This window comes from Scatophagus argus, chromosome 17 (genome assembly GCF_020382885.2).
Source record: "Scatophagus argus isolate fScaArg1 chromosome 17, fScaArg1.pri, whole genome shotgun sequence".
Classification (NCBI taxonomy): Eukaryota; Metazoa; Chordata; class Actinopteri; family Scatophagidae; genus Scatophagus; species Scatophagus argus.
Window position 1 is genome coordinate 4,314,019 of NC_058509.1, and position 27,503 is coordinate 4,341,521.

At 42.0% G+C, this 27,503-nt stretch overlaps 2 protein-coding genes across 6 annotated transcripts; one reads left to right on the forward strand and one right to left on the reverse strand.

Annotated features, from left to right (window-relative positions):
- Positions 1-20: 20 nt before the first annotated feature.
- lipea (lipase, hormone-sensitive a) lies at positions 21-7,602 on the reverse strand. Of its 3 annotated transcripts, none has more exons than XM_046417404.1 (11): positions 7,475-7,602; positions 5,181-5,427; positions 4,384-4,668; positions 4,114-4,204; positions 3,868-4,013; positions 3,583-3,768; positions 2,934-3,086; positions 2,598-2,742; positions 2,056-2,283; positions 1,268-1,644; positions 21-912 (listed from the first exon to the last, which is right to left on the reverse strand). In XM_046417404.1, exons 2-11 carry the CDS (start codon positions 5,418-5,420, stop codon positions 670-672), a joined length of 2,094 nt encoding a protein of 697 aa, XP_046273360.1. In that variant the 5' UTR covers positions 5,421-5,427; positions 7,475-7,602; the 3' UTR covers positions 21-669. The 3 variants fall into 3 exon arrangements, with proteins under 3 accessions (XP_046273360.1, XP_046273361.1, XP_046273359.1); XM_046417405.1 differs by having other exon boundaries at positions 7,222-7,492; XM_046417403.1 differs by lacking the exon at positions 7,475-7,602 and adding an exon at positions 7,040-7,468.
- Positions 7,485-27,499, forward strand: LOC124074451 (sodium/hydrogen exchanger 3-like). Of its 3 annotated transcripts, XM_046417402.1 has the most exons (18): positions 7,485-7,599; positions 8,304-8,546; positions 9,048-9,093; positions 20,706-21,008; positions 21,614-21,774; positions 22,486-22,564; positions 22,674-22,851; positions 22,936-23,156; positions 23,263-23,465; positions 23,564-23,653; positions 23,734-23,804; positions 23,895-24,024; positions 24,121-24,266; positions 24,654-24,777; positions 25,257-25,430; positions 25,799-25,853; positions 25,961-26,032; positions 26,421-27,499. In XM_046417402.1, exons 4-18 carry the CDS (start codon positions 20,786-20,788, stop codon positions 26,732-26,734), a joined length of 2,241 nt encoding a protein of 746 aa, XP_046273358.1. In that variant the 5' UTR covers positions 7,485-7,599; positions 8,304-8,546; positions 9,048-9,093; positions 20,706-20,785; the 3' UTR covers positions 26,735-27,499. The 3 variants fall into 3 exon arrangements, with proteins under 3 accessions (XP_046273358.1, XP_046273356.1, XP_046273357.1); XM_046417400.1 differs by lacking the exons at positions 7,485-7,599; positions 8,304-8,546; positions 9,048-9,093 and adding an exon at positions 13,694-14,164; XM_046417401.1 differs by lacking the exons at positions 7,485-7,599; positions 8,304-8,546; positions 9,048-9,093 and adding an exon at positions 18,925-19,513.
- The last annotated feature ends 4 nt before the right edge of the window (positions 27,500-27,503 follow it).

Genomic DNA, 27,503 nt, shown 5'->3' on the forward strand with positions numbered 1-27,503 from the left:
AGCCTCAAGTAACCACGAGCAATCTTTGCAGTTTTGATTTAATTCAGACTGTAAATACAATGTAGTGTTAAATATTAAGAAATACTTAATTTACAGAGTTATAAGTTACTTCCACATCCATATACTGCTGGTAGATACAAAGTAAAGGCCTCCTTGTCAGTATGATGTAAACATGTGACAAACTGCAAAATCAGGTTACACATTAAATCCTACCATAATATAATATTTAATAACAATAGAGTGCATCTGGAATGTGTTTCCTGTACAAGTAAACCTTTAACTCTGGTCAGTTTGGTAACAAAGGCAAAGCATTGCTCAATATTCTGTTCAAATACAGCAGCATTTCAAATTCAAGGCACAAACGCTTCCACATATCGGTTAATAATCTCTTATACTCTCAATGTGCAATTGATCTTGAAAACGAGAGAAAAATAGTTATTTCCATTTCTGTCATCACTTAGGGTCGTACAGAAAACTTTTTAGTGGCTCTTTTGTCTATCATTGCCTACAGAAAATGTTACGCAGTAAATTTCCTCTAGTTTTCATATCTCTTCATAATTATCCCTCATTTCCTTTAAATTTATTGCATCTCTCTCACCGGAAAATGTCAGCTCTCTTATCAAAGTCCCAATGATGAGAGCTTGATCAGCTGGATGGATCGCTACTCTGTTAAGTCTCTTCCAGCTTTGGCCGTTTGCGAAAAGCAGGAGTCGGGTTATCTTGCTGAAAAACCTTCCTCATTTGCTCCACGCAGATTTCTGAAGCGCCCTCCGTCTCCTTGCTGAGCTGCAACAGGCTGAGGAAGCCATGGGGCAGGTCCTCCACCACCGTCAGACTCACGGGCTGGCCCATGTCTCGCAGCTTCTTGGCAAACATCACAGAATCATCCAGCAAGGCATCCAGAGCAGACGCCTGTGAGGAGACATGGACGAATCAGGAAACATGGACTAAAGGCACTAACAGCAGTAAATCCTGCTGGGAATAATACAGGACGGTCTGTTCAAAATCTATCGGCTGGATTTTGTCAATAATAATGATTTTTATCAACATTTTATCAATAATAATAATAATCAATAACTTTGACTTGGATAAATTGTCACCCAGATCTGCAACACATGGATAATCAACATCAGTGTGGTATGAAAATCAACTTCAAGAGACATTAAACTTAATTTAATTTAAACATTCATGTTGACGGACAACCTGTCTGAAGCAAGAGGCTGCTCATTCATTTGGAGTCACGCTTGTGTCAGCTTCCCTCTCTTACCACTATGTGTACAGGTGGCAGGCCCCTCAGCAGGTTGTTAGGAGCCAGCAGGGGCGACACAAACGGGTTCCTGATGACGGGGCAGGACGTCGGGCGAACAAAGGCCGGGCACTCGGAGCGCAGGGGCTCAAAGCCGTTCGGGTAATCCACTTGACCGGAGGTGTGAGCGGAAGTCCTGCGACGCTCGCTGCTCTGGAACCTCCCCAGTGCTGGTGACAGTGATCGTGATCCACCTGAAGTCCGCATGGGGTCCAGAAAGGACTGGATCCAGTTGGAGGCTCCCTGAGTGAGATCGCTAAGCAGCACAGCTGTGTCTCTGCCCAGAGAGCTCAGACTGCCGCTTCCCACAGCAGGCTGCACCGTCTGACAGTCTACACCTGGAGGCAGGAGGGGGGGGGGGGGATGCAGTCACGGCTTTTGGGACACTGTGTCAGTTTGTGTGTTTTGTTCTGCCTCTCTCTCAGATAAAACCTCCCTCCTTATATCAAGTTTAAGTTCGCCTGACTACAGTGTGTCACTACTCAAATTACTTGACTTCCTAATGCAGAAAGTATGAAATCTCGTCGAATAAAACGTAAGAAAATAAACAATTTATGTACTTAGTCTTACGCTACCTGAGCATTCAGACAGCTGACCAGCCAAACCTGTAAGCCAACACAGATTACATCCAGGTCTGACCGTGGGTTAATACAGAACTTGTGTCTCGTGCAGAAGCGATCATCTGCTTCAAAGTGCTCTCGTGCTAAATGAGGTGTGAAACGACACACTCGCCCTGTACACACGCATACCTGCATAGGCGTTGATGCACTTTGTGAGAACACCCAGGGGCAACAGCGGGTCGATGAGCGTCAGCAGGCGGGAGGGCGAGGCATCAGTGGTGAGCAAGGTGGCGGGGTAGGCGGCAACGATGCCGTCGGGGACGCGGACGCCGCTGGACATGGCCTTCATGGACACAGTGATGCAGAGGTTTCCTCCAGCGCTGTCACCTGCCAGACAAACCCGCTCTGCTGTGGAGCCTGAGACACACACACAGACGTGTTACTATCGAAACACTCACGATCCTCTCAACTGTTTCAATAAAGAACAAGGGCTATTTAACATGCTTTAAGGTAGATGTTTTAAATCCAAGCACCTTTGCACTACCATTACGTGCTGAAACAATTAGTCGCTTTTAGGATTTTGTGCTTACAGTATGCATTAGATGGACAAAAACAAGTAATTTTATTTTAATTTGAACAATTCCCATGCTGATGAATGTAAACTTACTGACAACGACTACATGTTTCTTAAAATATTAACAGAGTCATCCCACTGGGCGTCAGGTACATACCCAGCAGGTGACAGTTGTTCAGAGCCCAGCAGTAGGCGTAGAAACATTCCTCCAGAGCTCGGGGAAAGGGCGCTTCAGGTGACAGTGAGTAGTCCACAGAGAGGATGGGTACGTTCAGCTCCTTCGACCAGCTCCGAAGATAATTCTGATTCATAAGAATAAATGGCAAAGCATGAACAGTTTCTTTGTTTCTATTGCATTTAATATTAATAGATAACCCATTACTTCTGCAGACTGTGAAAAACTTTGCAGGACTGACTAGCGGCACTATTATCATGGGATGAAGATGCAGCTAAAATCCGCAGTCTGACACCAGCGTTCTGTTATGTTCTGTACCTCATGGGATCTGGAAGTCTGAGCCACGAAGCCTCCTCCATGGAAGTGGATGAGCAGCGAGGGGGAGCGGGGCTGCTTCTGCACCCAGGGGAGATGGGACATGGAGAGTGGGGGCGGGTTGGTTCGAGAAAAAGTCAACAGCTCTTCACTGTCCTATAAGGTAAACCGTAAGGTAACTGATAGCAAGGAGCAGGAACAGTGGCAATAAAACATGCCTTTTTCACGCAATTATCCAAAAGAGAATGAAAAACAAGACATTTTCCCATCTCGAATAAAACTTTTCCACGTGATAATATATATAGCTGCTCTGTATTAAATCCCCAAAGTTTTCACTTCTAAATACGTTTTCCCCTTTTGCTCCTCTTGTAAAATGCAACATTTTTGTCTCCCTTACTTGTACCTCATTGGCTGACATCTGTGTGGAGCTGGAAACCGTGAAAAGTGTCTCAAAAATCCACACGCAGATAGATACTGGTATTATGTTAAATATCGATAGAGTTCATCACAGAAAAGGATAACATTCATGTACAAACTTTTAACACCTGCAACATTCAGCTTCTGCCAATTTCCAAAGGCCACAGTTGTCTGTTTGTGTTTATTTTTTCCCGTTTCCTCACCATATTGTTGTGTTAGACCTGCGGAGCCTCACCTGTCCTTCTCGCAGCTCATGGGAGATCAGACGGATGTGGACTGGCCCAGGGCCCCAGTGGGCTATCGGAGGTGAGACTGTGGCTGTCAGACTGGGATCTGAGGCCAGCGGGAGGCGCAGGGCAACAGGAGGCAAAGTCAGGGTGAAGTTCACCTGCACTGGGTTAGAGGCGATTCTGCTGAAGCCCTGCACAGAGAAACACAAGCCAGTGGGTGAGCAGTCAAAACATTAAAGAGGACTTCGGCTCATATGAGAGTCAGTGGGAGAACATTTGACCCTGCCTACTGTTATAAGGCCGGACTCCGTGAGGTTCCAGAAGGACTTCCAGAACTGCATGTCCAGGTTCTGGGTGATGCGTTCAAACTCGGCACCCCTCAACTCCGGGTCGATGACGTACTTCCCCGATGTGAGGAGCGAGAGGGCTGCCATGCCTGGAAGAAAATGGATGATTTTAAACACATCTGAGAAGGACCTTCCATCAATACCATCTAGAACAAAAAAAAATAAAAAATAAGAAAGAAAAGGACCAACCCAAGCCAGACTGCTGTTTACCATAAACCTCTCCGTATGAAACCATGCTAATGACAACAGTCTGGAGGAAGGGGCGTAGAGTTGGAGAGAACTGTGAAAAGAGACAATGAACAGTTAATAAGTGCTTTGGTTTCAAATGATTAAAATGAGCAACACATACTTTTTCACCATGAAGAAAAATCTGAAGAGGGCCAAGTCCAACTCTCTAAAAACTGGACAGAAATAAAAGCATGTTTTGTGAAGTGAGCCCCGCCTTTTTTGCACGCTGACCTGAAAGCCCAGACAGCGGCCATAGAAGCAGGCTTTGTGCATGGAGCTGTACTCCTGCACGAACTTTTGGCTCAGCTCCCTGTCCTGCTGGGAGTACAGCTGGCCGCACTCGTTGTCGTTCATCAGCCGCTGGGCGAGGTGGAGCAGGGCACGGAGCTGACACAGGGCGCTGCAGTACGCCTCCATCTCAGAGGTGTTGTGGTCGGCCCTGAAGAAGGCATTAGTGTAATTCGAGGCAATGTACCGGCCTTTGTGAATGATGTGCAAAAGGCAAGACTGCAAGACCTGAAAGAAAGAAAAACAATGTAACTTGTGCTGAAGTCTTATCAGTCTTATCCTTTTATAGATTTAAAATGTGCAGCACTGAGCTGATTACATTACAGACATCAGCCGGTGAGCCTGTTGCATCACACTGCATTTAACACTGTGTGTTAGCTAGAGTGTTTGGAAATTAGGAGGAAATCTCATCTAACAGCTTTGAAGTCACCAGATAATTTTGTGAGGTTTTTAGGAGTAATTTTGATAATTTAACAACAAAGAGGCTCAAGTCTTAAAATATTTAAAGTAAACCAATGAACAAAAAAATTATCAGAAGGAATCAGAATTTTGGATTTTGGATTGCAAAGCAAGCACTCTGCTGAGGTTGAGCTTTATAGAGCAAATTTTAAATAAAGAAAACAATAAATACAATTGTTTTTGTTTTGCTCAGTCTCACAAAGGGTACAATCACTCATTAGCACAATCACAGCTCAGTTATCCGCAGTGACTGGAACAACACCTTGTCGGGTCGGTCCTACCTTGACCAGGGTGCGGTAGCCATTACCCGGCGTTTGTGCATCGAAGTCATAATGGTGGAAGAGGGCGGTGAAGCCGCAGACCACGGGCTCCAGAGCTCGGCCGTGCTCCTGGATCTGTCTCATACACGTGACCAGACGCTGGGCAACCTCACCGTATGGCAAATCAGAAGGGCCACACATAACAGAAATGTTGTCTTCACATACTTTCTCCAAGGCTGCAAACACAACCTCACAATCCATACTGAGGCTGAGGGAGAAAGAGAGACAATAACACAGTCAAGGCTTTCTTCAACCTCCTTTAAATATCTGCCTCTTATTGACACAGCGGACATGTGATGTGCTCTGCAGAGCTTGGAGAAAAGGGACCCAAAGGGTAAACATACAGATCCTGATGACCTCATCTCCTGCAACAAAACTCAAAAAAACTGCTGTGGTGACTGTACTCTTATCCGTTCGGTCAAGGGTTGAAGTCCCAGATGGCCTGAGGACAACAATTTGGTCCTGGGAGCTTAAACTCTGCATAAGTGATTCCTCTTGTATGTGAGTACGAACTCAAAGACAAAATAACATAAGTGGGTGTCATTCTCAAACATGCCTATGCGCTTTAAGACTGACTGCAATGCAAATTCTGAAAACTTGTACATCAATAAGTGAAATAAGAAATGGATTTAGCTGTCTGAGAATTGTCCGTTGGTTGACGGTTCAACTGAAAGTGAGGGTCTGGTCAGCGAAAGCACACAGTCCAAGAATTAACCACATTATTACACAAAGTGTCTGTCGTTTGAGGACAACAAAATAACTGATATCGACATATTGTTAACATGACGCTACTGAACTGTGTCATGTGTCAGTCTTTCTCATATCATTTATTTATACTGTGTTGGATCTTGACTGATCAATCAGCTGTGGCATCATAATGGCTAATATTAGCTTATCAAAAATATAAAAGTACTGGCGAATATGTCAGCCAGTCAGTAATAATAGTGGTACAGAAGACAGTTGTGACACATGCTTGGACTGTATTTTTCCATTTCTGCCTTGTGGTGAGTGGCCAGTAAATTTATTTCTTTAACTGTTCAGTTACTCTTGTGTAGTTCTACATCATTTTTGTCATCAACAAATCCCATGAAAAGATTAAAACCGGTGTTCATAATTTTCCCACTTCCCTACCACTCAGCACCAAGCCTACTGGTTCCTTATGAAGACACAGATGTTTTAAAATGACTCACAAATATGTGGTCTCATTTTCTGAAAAACAGAAGCTCTATAACGTCCCCAATCAGCTGTAAAGCTGCACTTGTTAGCACAGAAGTAAATAATGCATTTGTTGGAATAGAACAAACATTACTGTTGCATTAGGGAGGCTCAAATCTCAATTAAATACATTTCCCATGTTGATAGATAGATAGATAAATAGATACTTATAGCAGCCCATTACAGCAGTGCAGGTTAGTCAAAAGTAAGCAAACAAACAACTAAACAAGGTCTAACTCTTAGTGGGAAAAATAGACTAAACATACTAAATAAACCAACATATGCTACATAAAGTACAATAGAGAAGCCATTAACAATATGTATATGCGCTTTGTAGTTTTTGGACAACAACAGATAGGAATAAACTACATCAGGCTTAAGGATTGATTTATTGATGGTTTTGGTTTTGTTAACAATAAAGATAATATTGAACAACACAAGCTTATCTTTTAAAACTTTTAAATATTAATTTAAGTATCAGCTTTAACTTTCATGTTTAAAGTTATCTAAAGTTCGAATACAATGCTATTAAAGGGAAGCTTCAGAATAGCCCGATGTCATTTTAACAACTTTGTTTTCTGCTTCTGTTACTTCTCGCCGCGTACCAAAACAAAACGGGCTGACGTCCAGCAGCCCTGAACGCGACCAGCTGATGTATGACGTGAGCCTGTCAACAGGCTGCCCCTGTCCAACAGTCACACCAGTCCACCGCACAGACATCACCGTCTCGCGCCTTACGTTAAAACGCCTCTTCTCTTTGCTTTGTTCCGCTAGCTTGCGCACATACCTTCACACAAACACCGCTGCCGAGTTGGCCGCCGGTTGTCAACTTCGCCCGCAGCACCAAGTTTAACTGTCGACCACCCTGTTGCTCTCTGTTCACGAGCCACGTACAAACGCCAAAACAACGCGCGGTGACATCGTTTCAGATTGGTCGCTAACACCCCGCGCCGCGACTAAACGCTAACCATGTGCCAAGACGCGACAGATATGCGCACATATATGCGACTTCGAGGTGTTTCAAAATTGGCTTCGCTCACCGACGCGCAGCCTCTTCCTGGTTCGTGCTTCTGCCAGTTTCTGCCCCATAGAATTCTGGGTAACGTCGTGTGAGCGGAGCGCGAGGCCGGGCGCCAGTTAGCTTGTTAGCATAATGAATCAACAGGTAGGCTGACACCTTCACTGACAGTGTCGTTGTACTCAAATTTTCATCATAAAAATACCCGAAAGACGTCTGCAGTACTTTGGGATGAGTTTGATTAAAGTTGGAGCGATTATCTGAGATATTACCCCAGCCAAAATGCCATAATTTATTCCATATGATATATTTTCCTTTTAAATAGCAAGTTCGTTATAAAATGAGTTGTTAGCCTAGCGATATTTTAATTCATATACTCTGACAGGCCTGTGTTTTATATAATGTAGGCCGCAAACCAAACAACATAAAATATTCACTGTGAATCACTGCTGTGAGATAGTTTGTTTTTTGTTTTACTTTGTAAGTTGTGATGTAATGTTATGAAATAGGCCTAACTGTTCAGATTTGATCTGATGAGATGAACTTTATTGATCCCACAGCGGGGAAATTCACTTGTCGTGGCAGCTCACGTAACAGAATGAAGTGCAAAGTGTGTGCAAAACAGTTTCAGAAATATAAAGACTGAATAAATTAACATTTTGGACTTGTCCAACTGTTGTCATTCATATTTTCTGTTTTAATGTAATATTAAGCTTTTGCCTTGTAAGATTTCTTACTAAATCACACTTAAACCAGCGTTCATCTCCAGGGGTCTATTCTCATGAATAAGCTTGCGTTAACAATAACATCACCTTGTGTTACTAATAACATTAAGCCTTTGTTCTGTTCAGGTGTCCCAGGAGGCCATGACGGTGAGCTGGCATGTACTGGACCAGGACCGTGAAAATGAAGCAGCTGGCTGGGAATCAGACATCATTCACTTCATTATGTGTTATGTATGTGTTCTTCCTGCTGCGACATGTGTGACATGTACACATCATGAGAAGTTCGACGCTGAGCATTCAAACAGTAATGGAAAGAGGAAATGTTGTGCGTGTCCATTCTGCTGCAGATGATAATTCTCTCTATTTAATGTGAGTATTTGACAAGTTTATGGGAGTCTCTAGTGGCTGTCAGATGACTTGCAACCCTCTGGACTTGGGTGAAGTTTTGCTCTACAGAGAGCCCAGACTTGCACCAGGACTTTAACGCTTACACAAGCACTCTGGCATTTTTCCAATAGCCCAATAATAATAAATCTAATAATTTTCATAACACAGAGTGATTCGTCTCCTTGAACGTGTTTTAGGTAGAAGCACGCGTGTTGAGTGTTATTTACGTCAGTGTAATTCATGAGACATACGGAATGATTCCTTTTTGAACAAAATGCACAAAGCAAAAAAACTTACTTGGCTATCATGGAGTTTAATTAATTAATTGATTAATTTAATTAAAATAATCATTAATCTCTGTCCTAGAATCATGATAATTCTCTTGTGGATTGATTCCAGAATGTTTTGGCAAATACATTTTTCGATTGAATAAATGAATGTACATAAGCTGTTTAAAGGGTCCACAATCTCCTCTGTTTGCAGTTTTCCTGGATGAGGTGACGCTCAACACGCCGTTGAAATTCCTGAGGTGAGCGACTCATCTGATAGTCTAATGTCACTTTTCTGAAAAAGTTGGAGATGTTTTGCGCCTTAGTAGAATGTATCAGGTGTGATGATGATGAATGATGAATGAATGGTGCAGAGGTCATTGTGGTCAAAAAAGCAAATGTTGACACGACTCTGTCGGGAGTTTTCTGGTTTTATTGATATTAATATTACTGTTGGTCTTCACTTATAATGAAGTATATGAGTTACATAAGTTCAGGAATATCAGACTAGCCCACACACCAAAGGTCACCTCAGTGATCTTATGCTGGCTCAACATTTCTGTGTTACTTACTTGAACTGTAAACCTAAACACGTCCTTCATCCAGCTGATGTTCATGCAGGTTTCAATGCTCTTATCCAACATCCTCACCTCGGCTATTTGACACCATAAACACACTGTGAGGCAGATGAACATGCAGTGACTTTTGCAAAACAGCTACATTCAGTAGTGGGAAAAATACGGTTGTATCTGTTGTGCCAGGTCTCAGACTTCTTAAGAACTCTTTGCCTCCCTCTGTTACAACTCTGCTAATTTTCAGGAAAATCTGAAAAACAAATATGAACAACAGTCCCACACATTTTGCCCCCATTTTGTCCGAAATTGTCATCATCATGTTCCATTTTTGTCCTGTTGGAAGCTACTTTGCAGTGCCAAAAAAAACAATAATTAGCTTACTTAGTGTTTGTTAGTAAGAATTTGCATGATGAATGAAAAAAGGCAAAGTCACTGGGCATTTGTTAATAGATAAAAGCCTGTCAAATCAATCAGGAAGGTGTGGCTCAGACAAGCACTAATCCAAGTATAAACACTGAAACCTGATTAGAGTCACAAGAATGAGGAAAAATTTTCTTTTTTTTTTTTATTTATTTTATGTGTGTCTGACTCTCGCTCACGTTTCTTTGTCTCAGTAACTCAGCAGCAAACTTTTCTGTCAAACAACATTCAAGTTATTACTCACAGTGATTAGTTTTCCTGGTGTGTGTTAAAATCTGTAGAGTGACACACTCTGTTGGCCCTTCAACTCCATTATAAAGACGCGACTCCATAAAATGTCACTAAATACTGAGAAATGTCCAATACCATTTTTGAGTCCACGGTGACATCTTCAAGTTGTTTTGTCTGACTGACAGTCCAGAACCAAAAAGATATTCAGTTTACTATCATACATGATGAATAAATTCACAAACTCATATTTTTTAATCTGGACAAAGAATGTTTCTTAACATTTTTTTTGCTTGTAAATTCAGTGGCTAATTGTTTCAGTTCTCTGACTGTGATGTGGCCTTTTGACAATACATGTTTTTAAGTGAAATGTCAACTTACAGCTATCAGATGGCTCGCTATGAAATTTGGTGCAGATATTCATGATGCCCAGAGGATCACAATGACTTTGAAGATGTCCTGACTTTTCATTTAGCACCACCAGCAGGTCAGAGATTCACTTATGCTGAAATATCTTGACATCTTCTCGGTGGGACGTGACTTTGATGATCCTTGACTTTTGTTCTTGTGCTAGCATGAAGTTGACATTAGTGGTTGCGAAATATCCGGACAACTTTTTGATGGATTGCCCTTCAGTTTAGGACTATCGGTAAAAACGCTGGCGTTTCTCGACAACAGTACACCTGCTACACGTCAGCATGTTTAATGTGTAGCTGTTGAGTAGACGTTAGCGTTTAGCTGCTGGCGTGGCTGTGGACTCTTTTGCTTGAACAATCAGTTATCAGACTTGCTGATTATTTGGAGGTTATATGGAGGTTTTGTAATGAAATTGTTGACTAATCATAATTGCATCAGACTTAAACAGACCCGATGTTGATGCATTGCATCTGTTAGTGTGTAATTTTGATGATTACATAGAGTCATTCTTTTATTTATACCAAAACCTCAATGGCGGTCTGGTCTGGTCTGGTCTGGTCTGGTCTGGTCTGGTCTGGTCTGGTCTGGTCTGATCTGATCTGATCTGATCTGATCTGGTTCCCTCCAAGAGGTTTGCTGTTGATGTCTGACCTGACGTTAAGTCACAACGACAGCGTGGTGGAAATCTTGTGTGCTTTGCAGTAACAATGAGATAATCTTATACTTTTACTTTATACTTACTGTAATACTACTTGTTGTAATAATAATACTTTGTACTGTAATTAGTCTGTAGTCTTAGTTGGGTAATGCTATAGTGACCAAATAATGCCCTGGTGAACCTACTGCTATAACCCCATTATAAATAACATCCTGGGAAGAGAGGGCAGGAAGAGATCTTCATCTCACAAGAGTAACACCCAGTCATAAAACCCTGAACTGGGGCACTGACAGTTATCACATCCTGTCTGTTTCCCGTCAATCTGTGAAGGATTGTTTATGAAGCTCCAAACAAGTGACCAGAGACACATCAGAAAGTATAAAATGGGATGAAGTCCTCAGTCAGTGCTTCCTGCCGTGTGGTTGTGTGTATTGCCGCCTCTCTATGTAGAGATTAAACATTTGGGTGCATGCTACTCTTCCAGCCTTGTTGTTTTTTTCTTTTTTTTTAACTCACTACAGGCAGACAAGAAATTGCCGTAACAACAGGCACTTCTTTTTCTTGCCTGCTGCCCTGACAGAGACCCTCCGATTACCGCTGACCTTTGATACAGGTGTCAGGTGCATCTAAATCCAGGGTAGCGATCAGTGCAGACAGTTTACTCATAAACTGTCAACAGAGCTGCCATGAAAACAGCAGTCCATGCTGGTGTCCCGGAAGAGAGGACCTGCATGGAACTGACTGTGCAAGTTTTAGTGTGGTTTGGTGATATGAAGAAGAGTCTTATATTCTCCTTAATGCAGTTAATAGTAACATAATGGGAGAAGAAGCACTAGTGTTTTTCAGTGTGTTTCATTTTCCTCATTTCACAGGTCAGAGAATTGGACATGACAAGATTTTTGAGAATTTTTTCATAATTTCCTAACAGGTCAAAGTAATTCAGCTGTTTTCTTGTTATGTGTCTATCATCTAAAAATCTGACCCAGATTTCACATTTCCTCAGTGTCCCCAATTTATACCATAACTTATCGAAAGCGAGAAGGAAAGTATGTGGGCTGTTTAATTTGTAACTAAACGGATTGTGCCCAACAGGTCAGTAAAGTCATTGATCAATGACTCATGGAAAAGAAACGGCACGTCCAAACTAAGGTTCATTTACAAGTCTCTGTCACCTAAACACACATGTATAGTGGCAATGAAGGCTCAACAGTCAGTGTTGTGCAGCGTGGCAGGAGGAGGGGATGTTGGGGGTGCAGGCGCTCCTTTCTGGTAAGAGAGACAAATGGGTCAAACTGCCTCCTTGTTCTCATATCATTGGATACTAAGCATTTATGTGAAACTCTGAGAAACACACGCACATACGTAGTGACAGTCACAATCAGACAGCGATACAAGGTTAGAGTTAGTCTCTTTTATTCTTTACTTTTTAATCAGGCAGTAAAGGCCATTAAGATCAAGGTTAATATTTAGTTTTCTGAAAATTGTTGTTTCGCAAAGCCATGTGAAATACTATGAAATAACTACGTCTGTGTACGTCTTTGTCCCAGGGCTGTCCCGTTGTCTTTCGCTTAACGGCCAAGGTGAACTGCAGTGCGATTTTGACTGCTGCGAGTGAGCTAACCATGTAGCAGTCCTATTTTGCCCACCATTCCTATTGGTTGCAATAAAATTTCGCTTAATGAAAATGAATGAAAGTGAAAGTGAATATGAAGGTAAATATACCTGGAATGTGTGTGTTTTGTGTTTGCGCTGTAGAAATTCGACAGGGAACATCGTACATCAGGGAGAATTGTGAAGTAGCTAGTCAACGTTTACAACAAATGGTCTGGATAATTATTTTATCATGAGCCTTTGTTTTCACTTTCAAATTGATGGTTTAGGTTCACAGTTTAATAATCTACTACCAACCTATTTAAGCAAAGAGGGATGTCTTTGTCTCATATGGGTTCACATCATCACATCATTCATCAGAGGCATGATGTAAAATTATTCAGTATTTCTCAAGGAAAAATAAAAAGTGATTTTGATGCGTTTATTGACATGTTGTGAAACAAATCCTATTCACTGGACCTTTAAAACCTAAAATGACTTATGTGATAAATTTGTCATCAAAATAGTAGCTGATCAATTTTCTATCAGACACATACCAGACAGGGCCACTGGGTGACACCTGGTGTCAGTGAAAATAAGTTGTGGGATGTAAAGAAATTCGTTCTAAGACCACTTTGGAATCTTATCTTATCTTACTTCAACCAAGCTATTGCTAAGTTGTTATATTTGCCAGTAACAGGTTACTTGACATTCGTTTGTAAAAGGCTGTAAAAGTCATCAATCAGGGAAATGGTGATTCAGAGTTTTGCGATAAGTTCTTATAGTTTACCATCAGGGAAAACATGCTCATAAAGCTTTTACAGCCGTTAAAGACGGAACAAGAATATCAACTCTTCCATTGAATAAAGTGGCCAAACTACCGTAGCTGGTCTGTCTACAGGGTGGGAGGAGACAGACCAGCATCAGGATGGGCTGAGCCTCACCTGCTCTAAAAGCTGCATCCTTGGCAGAGAGCAGAGGAGAGAAAGGGCCACAGTGCTCATGTGACATAAAGATGTGGACAAATGTGAGAACGTAGTCCTGAGAGAGAAGGTGGAGACATGGGACAGGAATGAGAGACTGACACACAATCTGAACTTGACCGGAGCACTTGAGTCAGCCTACATCACAGTTTGTGGAGAATTTTTTTATCAAACATGGCAGCTGCTTGGCGATTTGCACTTTTTCTCTGCATGTTGCTGATGGTGTCCACAGACCTGAGCCTGGCCAATGAGGACGCAGCACATGTCACCACAGTGAGCAGCGATCATGGGAACACCACAAGCTCAGGCTCGGGCACCGAGGACAACAATGGACACGGGGAAAGCGGTCACGGAGGAGGGCCCATCACCACTTTACCTATTGTGAGCTGGAAGTGGGAGCATGTCTCCGTCCCATACCTGGTGGCCCTCTGGATCCTGGTCAGCTGGCTCTGCAAGCTCAGTGAGTCATTACCAATGTCTCCTCAGATACACCTAACGCACGTCAGTACCATAAAATAGTTAGTGAATATGTTTATTTTTTTGTCAAACTTGTGGTTTGAGGTGAAATTTAATTGTCATCAGGGTGTCTGTATTAGTATAAATACCAAAGCTGCTACTCAGTGGAGACCAGTCCGGCTGTCCTTGTCACTGTGGTGCTAACAATAATTATCAAAAGCACATGAAGAAGAATGGGCCCATTCACCACCTAACAATGTAATCCTGCCTTCATGAAGGTTGTAGTGTTCAGTTTTTGAGGTTTCGATTGAACTTGTTGGTCTTTTGCAAGCTGGAGTTTGTGTTGTTGTTGGTTTGTATTACAGTTTTTACATTCCGCTTATAACAGAGTGTGGATTATGCCCCCCTTAAAAGTGTGAGTAGAAGTATGAAGTACTTCAATAAATGACCTGACAGTCTAGTACTTTAAATGTACTTAGTTAGTTTCCACCAGGTGATATGGTGATCCTCATGGAAATTCAATCAACAAAGAATAAATAAATAAAATAACCAGCCTATCTGGTTATGCATATTGAATGATTTTTTTTTTTTGCCATGAAACCGATATCTAAGGTGAAGCTGACTCATTCTGTAATCTTAGAAAAATCTTTTTAATGGTGGACCGACCTCATTTAAATGCTTAGGGTTTGTTTGCAACTGGAGCTATAAGATGTGTTTCGGTTCTTAGTACTGTCAGGCAGTTCTAGTAAAAACAGTCACCCAATATGTTGTGATGCAACATGCAGACATCCGAGATGTCTGTGCTATCCAAATGCAATTGTATCAGGAGAAAATACACTCTAGAAATAATGAGTCAGACATACGCTATATATACAAAAGTATTGGTTCTCACGGTTTGTTCTCGGCCCCTGACTCCCAGTGAAGGGAAATCTTAATGCTTCAGCATACCAACACATTTTGGACAATGCTATGCTTCCAACTTTGTGGCAACAGTTTGTTGAAGGCCCTTTTCTATTCCAGCGTGACTGTGCCCCAGTGCACAAAGCAAAGCTCCATAAAGACATGGTTGGATGAGTTTGGTGTGGAAGAACACACAGAGTCCTGACCTCAACCCCATCCAACACATTTGGGATGAACTGGAATGGAGATTGTGAGCCAGGTCTTTTGGTCCAACATCAGTGTGTGACCTCACAAATGCTCTGCTGCATGAATGGGCACAAATTCCCACAGAAACACTCCAACATGTTGTGGAAAGCCTTCACAGAAGAGTGGAAGCTGTTAGAGCTGCAAAGCTGTCTGAATGTTTCGAATGAGATGTCATTAAAGACCCTGTTGGTGTGACGGTCAGATGTCCCAATACTTTTGTCTATATTGTGTAAACGAGTGGCCTAAAGAGAGCTTGACTTCTCACCAGATGAAGACTGAGTACTCGTCTTGTCCTGGTGTGATCATGCAGTCTAGTCATTAGCATTTCATGTATACACAACAGACATAAATGGGTTGCAGCATTGTGGACAATGTAAATGAATGAGCATGTATTCGTGTGTGTATGTGTGTGCTTGTATATGTTTGTGTACACCTCAGCTCACATAAATAAGGGGCTGAGGTTAGTACATGATGAAGGAAATGACTCAAACAAAAAAATCAGACGCCAACTAGCGGACTTTTTCCATAGTCTGCCAGCAGTTACACCAGAAGACAGTTTCAGCAGCCTCAGTGTTAATCCGTGCTGCCTTTGGCTGGAAATGTTACAGTTATGTTTGTACTGACAGTAACCTGCACGAGAAGTTGTTAATCATAACAAAGAAATATGTGCGCTGTGAAGCAGATGATTCTGCAGCCCACGACATCTGTCCTCGAGAGAAGTTCATTTCTTATTTTGTTTAAATCAGCAAACTGAATTGTCGGTATGGGCTTTTATCAAATTCCTTGAATTAGAAGGATTACAAAAGGCATTGCCACACTTCCTTGAGGTAATTTAGCATTCATACTTAAAGTTGTTTACACACAAAGAAAGAGCAAAGGCCACGTAAAAGGTAAACATTTACACAAGGATTAGCGGACATCCCTGCGATGTTCCTGATAAGTTTGCCATTTCATATAGGCATTAAACTTATGCATGCAGAGATAATAAGACCCATAAATCTTTGATTGTTCAGTCAAAACAGGACTGTGATCGTTTCTGCAGTGGGAAACAATCAGCATGTGCTGCACATAAACTTAACATAAAGTAAACTTAAATAAATCAAAGCATACTACAAATATGTACTTAATACTCAATCTGCGTAGTTCACTAAAATACAGACAGTGGCACAATATTCTCCATATCTTATTTCCTTATTACAGAGTCACAATGCTTTCTTTCTTTCTCTCTTTCGTCCTCCTCAGTGCAGTCAGTCCCCTCAGCTCTGTACTAATTGAAGAACAATGGACAATCAATTCAGGTTCATGTGTCTCTCACGGGGTGGAAAGCTTCCTTTTCACCTGTCGGTCAGTGCGTGAACGTATGGGAAACACCTGGAAGTTTTACACGTAGGTTTCTGTTTTTTTGTTTTCAGACTTTACAGCTCAGGAGCATTTTTCACATTCACTGTCAGTGTCTGTGTGGGTGAACTTTTCACACAGTGTTGTAAGTTCTTGTTTTACTCATTTGATGCTTCTCAAAATAAATAGCATCGGGTGAAAGCATGAATATACGGTAACATGTGCTTTTATCTGCACTTATGTTTTGTGACTCTGAAGCGTTTGCTGGGTGGGGTCTCAGATGACACATTTCATTGGGTTATAATAAACTATTCACATCAGCTTGACAAACAATTAGGCAACAGTCTTAAACTGTAGCTACTGTAGACCTCCCAGTCTGGAAACAACCTTTGTACAACCTCTCGTTTTCACCATGAAGTTAACCTCTCTTTGAAGCTGTGGCCATTTTAGAATGATTGAAAGGTTTAAGTTAAAGGCCAGCCACTGTTAAGTAAGACATATTAGGTCATTAGTTAATAAGGCTCCATAGGCGGCTTCATGCTTGACTGTGCAGGCTGTGCAGCTGAATGTTCTCAGAGGGATGATTTGCAGCATTTAGAAACCAGCAATCTATCTATCTATCTATCTATCTATCTATCTATCTATCTATCTATCTATCTATCTATCTATCTATCTGTTTAATTATTCAGCAAGCCAAACTTAATTGTGGTCTTCGTGCATTAGTAATTATATTAACTCCACTGTGAAAGACATTTACCATATAACACAATGCGCAGTTTATTTCCACATGAGCAACCTCAGATATTGTTGTTGCTTACGTAAACCTCTTAGTGGAGACATACTGGGTCACACCTGTGCCTGTGTGAGAGCTTACGTATCAAATCATCAAACCAGTCCATCTTAGCAATGAGGCTATTGTCCCTTGTGCTGCTCAAACAGGGTGGAACAGTGGCAAAAAATAAAAAAGAAAAACATCCAATCATACTGCAACAAATTCAGTGAATCAGTGCTCACGTGAATCACTACAGTATTTAGAGCAGGATCGTTTCACAGCGCAAGATAATCTGCTTTACTTTGTTTGTGTTTACTTCCTTTAGTAAGTACAGTGGCCATTTAAAGACAAGGCTGTTGCTGTTGCTAAATCTTTTTCTTTCGTCTGTCTCTTTATACTCCCTGACTTCTCTAAGCTGGTTCTGAAAACCCACCTCAAGCCCACCTGTTACCACTGAACACACGCATCTTTAAAAATGTCTCACACTTACACAGTTTTACTTAAAAAACAAAAGGTTCAGTGGATTTCCTGCAGTTCTTTGCAAGTGTCACCCAAACAAGAGTAAATTGTGCGTTTGTAGGGAACTATTTTTGGCTGCGGATTGATACACACTTGGAGAGTATTTATTGCATGGAAACGGAGGGATTCCACACAACAAGTCACCCACTTCAGCAGTGTGGCAGTTGTGTTTTTCCTTTTAATTTTTTTGACAACAGTGCAGCTTTATATATACAGTAGGATATAGGTATTGTATATTAGGTTCATTATTAGTTTTAATTTTTTGTATTTGTCGACAATATGTAAATATCATCTGACTTGGCCTGTTTTGTTGAGTCCTTTGTTTGTAGCATAGTTGTTTATTGCACTGTGTGTAGGTGTGTGTGTGTGTGTGTGTGTAGGTGTGTGTGCGTGGGGGGGGTTTATCATGGAAAGCACTTTGGGCAACATGGCACTTGTGTGAAAAGTGCTATACAAATAAAGTCTGATTGATTGATTGAAGTTTAATGTCAACAACTCAGTACAAAAAAATAGAATAACCTTATTGTCTGAATGGTTGCTTCATTATTAGTAGTTTATTTAGGGACTGTTAGAGGACAGCTTGCTCATTTCTCCCACGCCAACGGACTGGGAGTCTTTAACCAGGGTTGAGTAACGTCAGCGTCAATCATTGCTGAGCACAAAGCTGTGACGCAAAGCCAGCGGAAATGTTCCACACTCACACTCACAGGTATTCGCTGTAACATCTATCAAATGACCTCTGCTTCATCACTTACTTGCCCCCCCCCCCCCAGACACACACACACACACACACACCACACACACAAATATGTCTCAGCTGCAAGAAGCACAAACAAAGCAATGACTGGTGAGGTTTTCAAATGTGACTGAATAACTGAAGATCTTTTTTTGGACATCCTAAACACACACACACACACACACACACAGACACACACACACACAACCTTGGTCACTGAGGAGATACTGTACATATAAAAGGCTGAGTCCAGGATTCTGCACACTTCACAGACTGTGGGAGGAATGATGATGCAGAGTCACAGGCTGAGATAGAACGATGGAGCAGTAGAGGGAAGGAGGGGACGGAGATAGGTGATAGTAAACTAGAGTGAGTAAGACAAAGGAAGCACCAAGCCACAAAAAAAACCGGAGGAAGCAGAAGTGTGACACATACGGTTCATTCTGGCCTTAGTACGGACAGTTCACCTCCTTGGCACCTGAAGTTTCGCAGGCTCACGACGAAGGACTTCTATTTTCTTTGAGTGCAGCTTTTGTTTTCACTCTGTTTTTAAAATTTATTTGAGCCAATGCAACGCAGCGGAAATATACACCTGTGGCTGCTGGGGTCGGTGTTACTGATCTGCCTCACCTCAGGGGTCAGGAGGGTGAATGGAGACGTGGCGCCAACACATCAGGAGCCCCCTCTGAAACTGTCAGAGTCCAAATCAAGCTCGAATCAGACTGAACATGGCCATGGCTCCAGCATCACAGGAATACCGATCGTGACCTTTAAGTGGCACCATGTGGAGACCCCTTATCTAGTGGCATTATGGGTGTTGGTGGCTGGTTTGGCTAAAATGGGTATGTAACAAATATTTTAGGAAATAAAATGGGCTAGAAAGCTCTTTTTCATGATGCAGATGGGTAAATATGAACTACCGGTTTCTCCTCTCATATGACTTTGGAGATTAAAGGCGATAATGGCCATATTTTGTCTTTCTGACATAATGGTGTCATATCAACACGCGCAGCAACGACAAGCATGACTGAAAGTGTGAATAATGTTGCTACTGGCTCTGCAACAGAGGAATTAATCCCCTAAATAAGTAGCAATAATTGACGAGTGACAAGGGCAAGAATGAAAACATAAATAGATAAATCTGTCATGTAGAATAAAATGTTAACTGTTGTAGGACCTCATCGCTAATGCTGAAAAGCTGATGGAGTTAATTGATTCTTAGGGTCTTTGGCTATGTGCTGTGATAAGCCTCCAATATTGTAACGAAAAGTGTCAGAGGCTGCAGCAGTGAGCAGTAGTTTGTCTTATCAAAACAGCATGATGTTCCTGGGAACAGAAAAGTTTCTACTGTTTTTGTGCATACTTGTATTAGAATAACTACAGACTGTTAAAATACCTTTTTATATTATTGCAATATATATTTCATCTTAAATGAGTGGAAAAAGATGCGTCATCTTCACGGTTTAAACTGATTTTCCACTTTTTTGGGGGGAGGGGGGGTCACAAATACAAGAGACTTTTCTTAACTTTAATCAGTCACGTTTGAATGGAACACGTCAGAACAACGAAATCAACATTTTGAAATTGACCTGTTGCAGTTGTTCATTAGGTTTGACTATTAAATAAACCCTGGTGACACTTTGCCAGGCCATTATGTCAACCGACCTGAAGCAAAAGTCTGTCTTTAGTTACGCAGAGAGATTTCTAAACATTCATATGCATCACCATGCTGGTTAATCATATGCCCAGACCAAAAAGTAACACCTGCTCAGTTAAGTGCAAAAGTCGATCATTTGCGAATTTTGTAACCTCACAAAGAGTTTTAGTTTTATGGTTAAGTTGTGATGCTGTGTTTTAAACATTGTCAGCGCCAGAGCGTAAAACTGAATACAAACAGTTCTGCCAGAAATCTTAAGGAATATCTGTGTTTTAATTGGTTATTATGAATCTGCTGTGGCTGGTTCTTCTGTCAGATGCAGAAACAGGACCAGAGAAAGTCAATTTTCAAGAGAGACTGTCTCTCACTTCTTGCAGTCATCGAGGCCAATCACCACGTGACCAATGTGGTCCCTGAGAGCGCCCTGCTCATCTGCTTTGGCTTCATTCTGGGTGCCATGGTTTGGGGTGCAGACAAAGTCCAGACCTTCAAGCTGACCCCAACGGTGTTCTTCTTCTACCTGCTGCCACAAATCATCCTGGACACCGGCTACTCCATGCCGAACAAGCTCTTCTTCGGTAACTTGGGGGGGATCCTGGTCTACGCCATCATCGGGACCTGCTGGAACGCCGCCAGCTTGGGCCTGTCACTGTGGGGGTGTCAGGAGGGAGGAGCCATGGGTAAGAAACACTTTATTTTATTTCGGTAGGCTGCCACTTTCGGTCAATGGGCTCAGTGTCATTCAAAGGCGCGGGTGCAAGCTGGTGTTTGAGTTAGCTGCATTGCTCCCGATTTTGCCTACAAAAATCGCACTCCCCCCTCTGTCAAATGTGAACACACAGCCTTGATACATGTGTTTCGATTTGATGAGAGTTACACTTTCTGACAACATCATCATCTCTGATGTCCACTACAAATTAACGTCCATAAATCTGCTTAGAGAACAGAAACACAGAGGACAAAAGGAACTGGAGCACACTGATAAATTCGCAACCTTTACTTGTCCATGAGTACACTGCAAACAGGAAATGCTAAGGGCTAGAGAGAGAGAGGTCTGAGAGGGAGTCATGATGATCATGTGTACCAAATATCATGAAAATACGTCCAACAGTTGCTGAGATTTTATAGTCAGGACTTAAGCGGTGGATTGTCAGGCACATTTTGTCCATTAGTGTGGCTAAATAGTGTCACAAGGGCCTGTTTTAGGATGTTGGGTGGTTAGAGGACCTCACTTCTTCAAGGATCTTGGAATTTCCGATTTATCTTGTGCCCCTCTGTGGTGCAGGTGACTTGGACATCGGTCTGCTGCAGTATCTTCTCTTCGGCAGCCTGATTGCTGCTGTGGACCCCGTAGCTGTCATCGCCGTGTTCGAACAAGTCCACGTCAACGAGGTCCTCTTCATCATGGTGTTTGGAGAGTCGCTGCTCAACGATGGCGTGACGGTGGTTCGTAGGCTACAATACAATGCAACTTCTGTGCTTATGGTGTTACTTAAAAAACAGAATGGTTTCCGAGTATGCTGGAGCATCCATCATTAGAAAGTACACTTCCAAGACATGAAGTGTTCAGAATGCAAACATGCAGCTCTTGGAAGTAAAAACGTTTACTCGCAATAAGTTCTTGTCATCTTGTTTGAACTTAATCCCTTAATAAAGCGCTCTTTAAGGTGGTTGATCCATTAAGAAATATTGCTTTAATGTGTTATGAATCATGAAATTGCACTCTATTCATCGCTGAAAGGGAATAGAAAGGTGATACTTTCACCTCCTGAAAGGAGATGAAAAGGTGATACTTTGAACTTTCCACACCTTTCCAATGAAAGGTGACTAATGATGATGAATGACTAATGAACTGGCATCATGTTAAAACTTTGCTGTTTGGGATTTTAATGTAGTGGTTGCACGCACATACGTACATTTGTTGCAGGTGTAGAATAACAATAATCTGCACCAAAATAAAACTTATATGTGGACACTAGTGTTCCCAATTCTTCTTCCATTCACTCTACATGAACGTGACACAGTGATTATAGGACAGTATCGTTACAGCTGCACATATGTAAATATTACAACAACAAGTGCAGTCATCATAGCCTGTTTGTATGTCATATCCATGTTCTTTACCTTATTTTGGGTCTTACTTTCCTCATCTCTTAGGTGCTCTTCAATGTATTTGATGCGTTTGTGTCCCTGGGAGGATCCCAAATTGATGCTATGGAGATCATTAAAGGAATAAGTAAGGAGGGTCATGTTTATAGTTGCCAATTTTGGGTAAAAGTGTTCGTTAAATAGCATAAAATGTCAGCTGAATAACATATAGACATGTCCTCTTTCTCTTTGTGCAGTTTCCTTCTTTGTCGTGGCGTTTGGTGGTTCCCTCCTGGGCTTTGTGTTTGGCCTGCTGATTTCTCTTCTGACCAGATGCACTAAAAACATCCAAATCATCGAGCCAGGCTTCGTCTTCGTCTTGGGATACCTGTCCTACCTGACGGCTGAGATGCTCTCCCTGTCTGCCATCCTGTCGTGAGTGCTCCATGTAAAACATCTCATTTGTTTTATTATGTGTGTCCATTTTAATACATTTATATAGATGTGTTTGTCCCGTAGGATTGTCTTCTGTGGAATATGCTGTCAAAAGTACATCAACTCAAACATGGACGAGAAGTCCGTCGCCACAGTCAGATACGTGATGAAGGTTTTAGCCAACGGCTCTGAAACCATCATATTCGTGTTTCTCGGTATCTCGGCCATCGATAAGACAATCTGGGTGTGGAACACGGGCTTCATCCTGCTCACACTCTTCTTCATCTTTGTGTATAGATTCATTGGTGAGATTTTGTTTTTCTGTCAACTGTCAGTTTTGAGTGGAAACAGCAAACCACCTGATGCCAGAGGTCACAATACAGACTGCGTTTGTGTGCATGTATGCTACAGGTGTCTTTTTCCTCACCTGGATCCTGAACAAGTTCAGGCTCGTCCCCCTGGAGTTCATAGATCAGGTGATAATGAGCTACGGTGGCCTGCGAGGGGCTGTTGCTTATGGCCTGGCCGCAATGCTGGATGAGACCAAGATAAAGGAGAAGAATCTGATGGTCTGCACTACTCTTATCGTAGTGTACTTCACAGTCATTTTGCAGGTAACCACCACCAAAATAACTGAGTAACCAAAATAGTATATCGGTCCGTTGGTTTTCTGCAGCTAACTAACTTTTGCTTGGATGTCTTTCTATGACAGGGAATAACAATGAAACCTCTGGTCACCTGGCTCAAAGTAAAGAGAGCTGCAGTGAGCGAGCTCACACTCGTTGAAAAAGTGCAGAACAAGGTAAAGCTCACAATCAAAGAAAAGAAAGAGTGATAAACTTCCAGACTGCCGAGCTCTTATACTCTGTTCTTGCTGTTTAGGTGTTTGATCACATGCTTGTTGCCATAGAAGACATATCTGGACAAATAGGACATAACTACATGAGGGACAAGTATGTAAAGACATACTTACCGATTTAACAAGTTAAATTTCATCACTGTTTGAATAATGCTGCATTCATTTCCTGTCTCACATTGTGAAGGTGGAATCATTTTGAGGAGAAGTGGATGTCGTGGCTTTTGATGAAGCCGTCTGCGAGGAAGAACCGTGACTACGTCTTCAATGTCTTCCATCAGCTGAACCTCAAAGACGCCATGCGCTATGTGGCTGAGGTGAGGCTCACGTTGTGCATTTTGTTCAAGTGGACTTGAAAAGAAACGGGCATTGGCAGTTGTTAAAGGCAAAGTCCTCTGGCCTCCATGTTGCAGGGCGAGCGCAGAGGCTCCCTGGAGTTCATCCGCAATGAAACTGCGTATGTCGACTTCAAGAAAAAGTTTGGTGACGATTTCTCAGAAGTCATGCCTGACATCATGCCTGACATGTCAGACGATCAAGGTGCAATGTCCTCCATGAGGTGAGCGAGCATTTATACCTGATTTACGCCACAGTCACAGGAGAGCTGAAAGGTAGTCTGCAGACAAGCCAGTGTATGTTCAGCTGGACAGCAAACTCTTTAAGAACAATAAGTCAGTAAAAAGAAACTCTCTGGTTCCTTTTCCTTTTTCATATTTTCATTTCAGCTATGAATTTTATCACCTGCTCATATTATATGTGCACAGATGGTGCCCCCTTGTGACCAGAAGCAGTCACAGCACTTGTTTTAACTCTTGGAAATGTATCAAAACTAGTGGAAATTATCTTGCACGTTTCTTTATCTGTTTTGTATGAGAGGCCTAAACCAGTGTTGTGCCTGAGTGTGTGATAAGGCATTAAGTGACTGATATGATTTTTCCTGCTGCAGAAGAGACCCCGTGCCATCAGTAAGCCTAGAAATGCATGAGCAGACCATGACGGGCATGAGGGAAACAGAGGAAATGAACACTCACCATCTGCTGCAGCAGCATCTGTACAAGGGCAGGAAACAGGCAAGCATTTCAAGTTGTTAAAAATACTTAATTCTGTAAGTTCTATGTCCTACATTTCCCATAATGCAACACAATAACCTTCTTCACTTTGACTGTAAAAAATCTGAATGGAGCCTCTTGGTCTCAAAAGAGAAGCCAATGCGAAAGAGCCTTAAGCCTGCATTCTTTCTAATGGCCAGCAGGGGGCGACTCCACTGGTTTCGCCACATTGTGTTTACGCCTTGTCTTTTATTAGACGTCTCCCGCCTCCCGAGCACCAACTCCTTTCAAACCCTACGTCCTCAGAATAACCCGTCCCATTTTTCTTTCAAGCTTTAGAACTTACAGGAGACATAGTACAACTGTTTTCAAAGGCTGGGTAACGAGTAAACTGAACTTAAAAATGAATGTCTGAATGCTAAACTTGTCCTTTTTTTCTTATTAAAAATCAGCTCTCAAAGTCTCATACTGACTCCTGTATGCTCGTCTCCGGTGTGTAGCACCGGCACAGGTACAGCCGGAGTCATTTTGATGTCAACAAGGATGAAAATGAGGTGCAGGAGATCTTCCAGAGGACCATGAGGAGTCGTTTGGAGTCTTTTAAGTCTGCAAAGATGGGCGTTGCTCCACCAAAGCACATTACCAAGTACACAAAGAAAGACCAACAGCAGAAGGTCAGAGAATTAATTTTATTAGAATTTGACCAGTAGCCATAAGGGCTGGTTATCGAGCATGATTTGAAATATAATTTAGCCAGTTCTATCCTCATTTAATTTGGCAGTTCTTGTGTGACTGATTGGGTTTGGATTTTAGGGCTTTTGTTTCTTTTATTCAATCAAAATGAGAGTTTCATGATTATATTTATTGACGTCAGGTTTTAAAAATAGATCACTTTGGTGATTTGTCCCCAAATTTTCATATAACACCAACACCAACCCCTGTTAGTCACATATTTGTATTATGTTTTTTTCACATTCTCTAATTTGGTTTTAAGATGTAATTTACTACTTTACTAATAAAATAACCACTCCACCTATTGCAGATGCCAAATGGAAAATCAGTGGACAAAAGTAAAACCTATTATTCTGGTGATGAAGGTTTGTATCTGTGTTTCAGTCTTAAAAACTATGTACACGCCCTGAATTGTCCAAGTACTTTGTGAAACTCCTCTTTTGAAAAACATTTTCTCTTTATTTTTTCCCAGATTTTGAGTTCTCAGAGGGAGACAGCGCGTCAGGAAGTTCGTTCCCCATGAGGGTTACCTACAGAGCAGGAGGTAAAATAAATCCACCATCAGGTCTGCTTATCTGTAACCAGAGGCTGAGGTAGTACTCAGATCTGTTATTTCTGACACTTTTGACTCTTTTCTGTTAGGAAATACAAAAAAAAAATGTACCTCTTTGGGCCTCTAAACTCATCAAATGGTTTTTTTTAGATAACTTTTTGAGGGCAAGTCACTCTAAAAATATGCTGAGTGGCCCCAACTAGACTGTTTTTAGTAAGGCACAAGCCAAGAAGGTTGGCAGATAAATGCGGTGGAGCAAAAAGTACAATATTTGCCTCTTAAATGTGGTAGAGTAGAAAGCAAAGAAAATAGAAATACTCAAATAATGCACAAGTACTCTTAAGCTTTCAAACTAATTCAGTGTATCTCTTTCATCCAGCTGGAATTGAGAACCCAGCCTTCATGCCTGAAATGGACCCCATGGCACAGGTGCAGATCCCCCCCTGGCTGGCGGAGGCCGAGCTCGACAGCAGCATGGTGGCTCCTTCGCAGCGGGCCCAGGTGAGGCTGCCGTGGACGCCCAGCAACCTGCGCCGCCTGGCTCCCCTTCGCATCAGCACTCGCTCCACCGACTCCTTCGTGCTGGCCGACGCTCCTGCCACGCAGCAGAGGGACTACGAGGATCTGCCGCCACCTCCATCTCCACCTCCACCCCCACCGCCACCGCCTCACAGGGACGAAAGCCGCATGTAGCAGCACCCCACCCCTCCTCCAGCTCCCTTTGACCTAACTGCCAAAGACTCAGAACCTCAGACTTTGCACTGTCTACTCAAAATATTGACTAGGGAATGTTTTCTTTTCCGTGCCATTGTTTAATCTTAGTCCTGAGTTCCTAGACAAAACACTAACAGTCACACAACCTTTGTGCTCCCGGTGCAGCTTCACTCGTTGCTCTAACTTCACCCTTCACAGAGCAGAGCGAAGCTGCACGTAAAGCCAGAGATCCTGTATGCACAGTGGCATGTTATTTACCAGCACATGTTGAACATTATCTTGTCTTCTCCTCTGGTTCATAGTAAAGCACTCTAACTCGGGTTTCCACGGAGGATTTCTCCCCCCGAATGTGGGTCAGAAACTTTTTTTTTTCCAAGAATGTAGTTATTTATGGATTGTGTTGTTAATAAATTTAATTAGATTGATATGAAAATAATTCTGACTTTATAATCTGAACATAACATTTTTGTGTCTTTTCTCATTTGTCTCAGAGTTGAGATAGAGCTTGAATTTAAACTTGAAGAATAAGACCTTTGTAAAATTGTCACACATATGATGAACTTGACATATTTATTCACAAGTGACGTTTGGTATTGTGTATACATTTCTGCTAACTCGAACCTGTGCGCAATGGAGTCAGTTACATTTACTTTACATTTATAAACCTCCAACAAAGACCACTTTCCCTGACTGGATATTGTTGTGAACTGTGTGGATTTAGAAATAAAAATGAAGGAAAAAATCTTTA

Bases quoted from the DNA above. Each gene is read 5' to 3' on its own strand.
- lipea (XM_046417404.1), bottom strand. From the start codon at position 5,420: ATGGATTGTGAGGTTGTGTTTGCAGCCTTGGAGAAAGTATGTGAAGAC. The intron at 3,769-3,867 runs GTAGGCAGGGTC...TTCTCTGTGCAG, and splicing joins CGGAGTCCGGCCTTATAACA to GGCTTCAGCAGAATCGCCTC. The intron at 3,087-3,582 runs GTGAGGCTCCGC...TTTACCTTATAG, and splicing joins ATGAGCTGCGAGAAGGACAG to GACAGTGAAGAGCTGTTGAC.
- LOC124074451 (XM_046417400.1), top strand. From the start codon at position 13,879: ATGGCAGCTGCTTGGCGATTTGCACTTTTTCTCTGCATGTTGCTGATG. The intron at 23,157-23,262 runs GTGAGATTTTGT...TGTATGCTACAG, and splicing joins CTTTGTGTATAGATTCATTG to GTGTCTTTTTCCTCACCTGG. The intron at 24,267-24,653 runs GTGAGCGAGCAT...TTCCTGCTGCAG, and splicing joins GGTGCAATGTCCTCCATGAG to AAGAGACCCCGTGCCATCAG.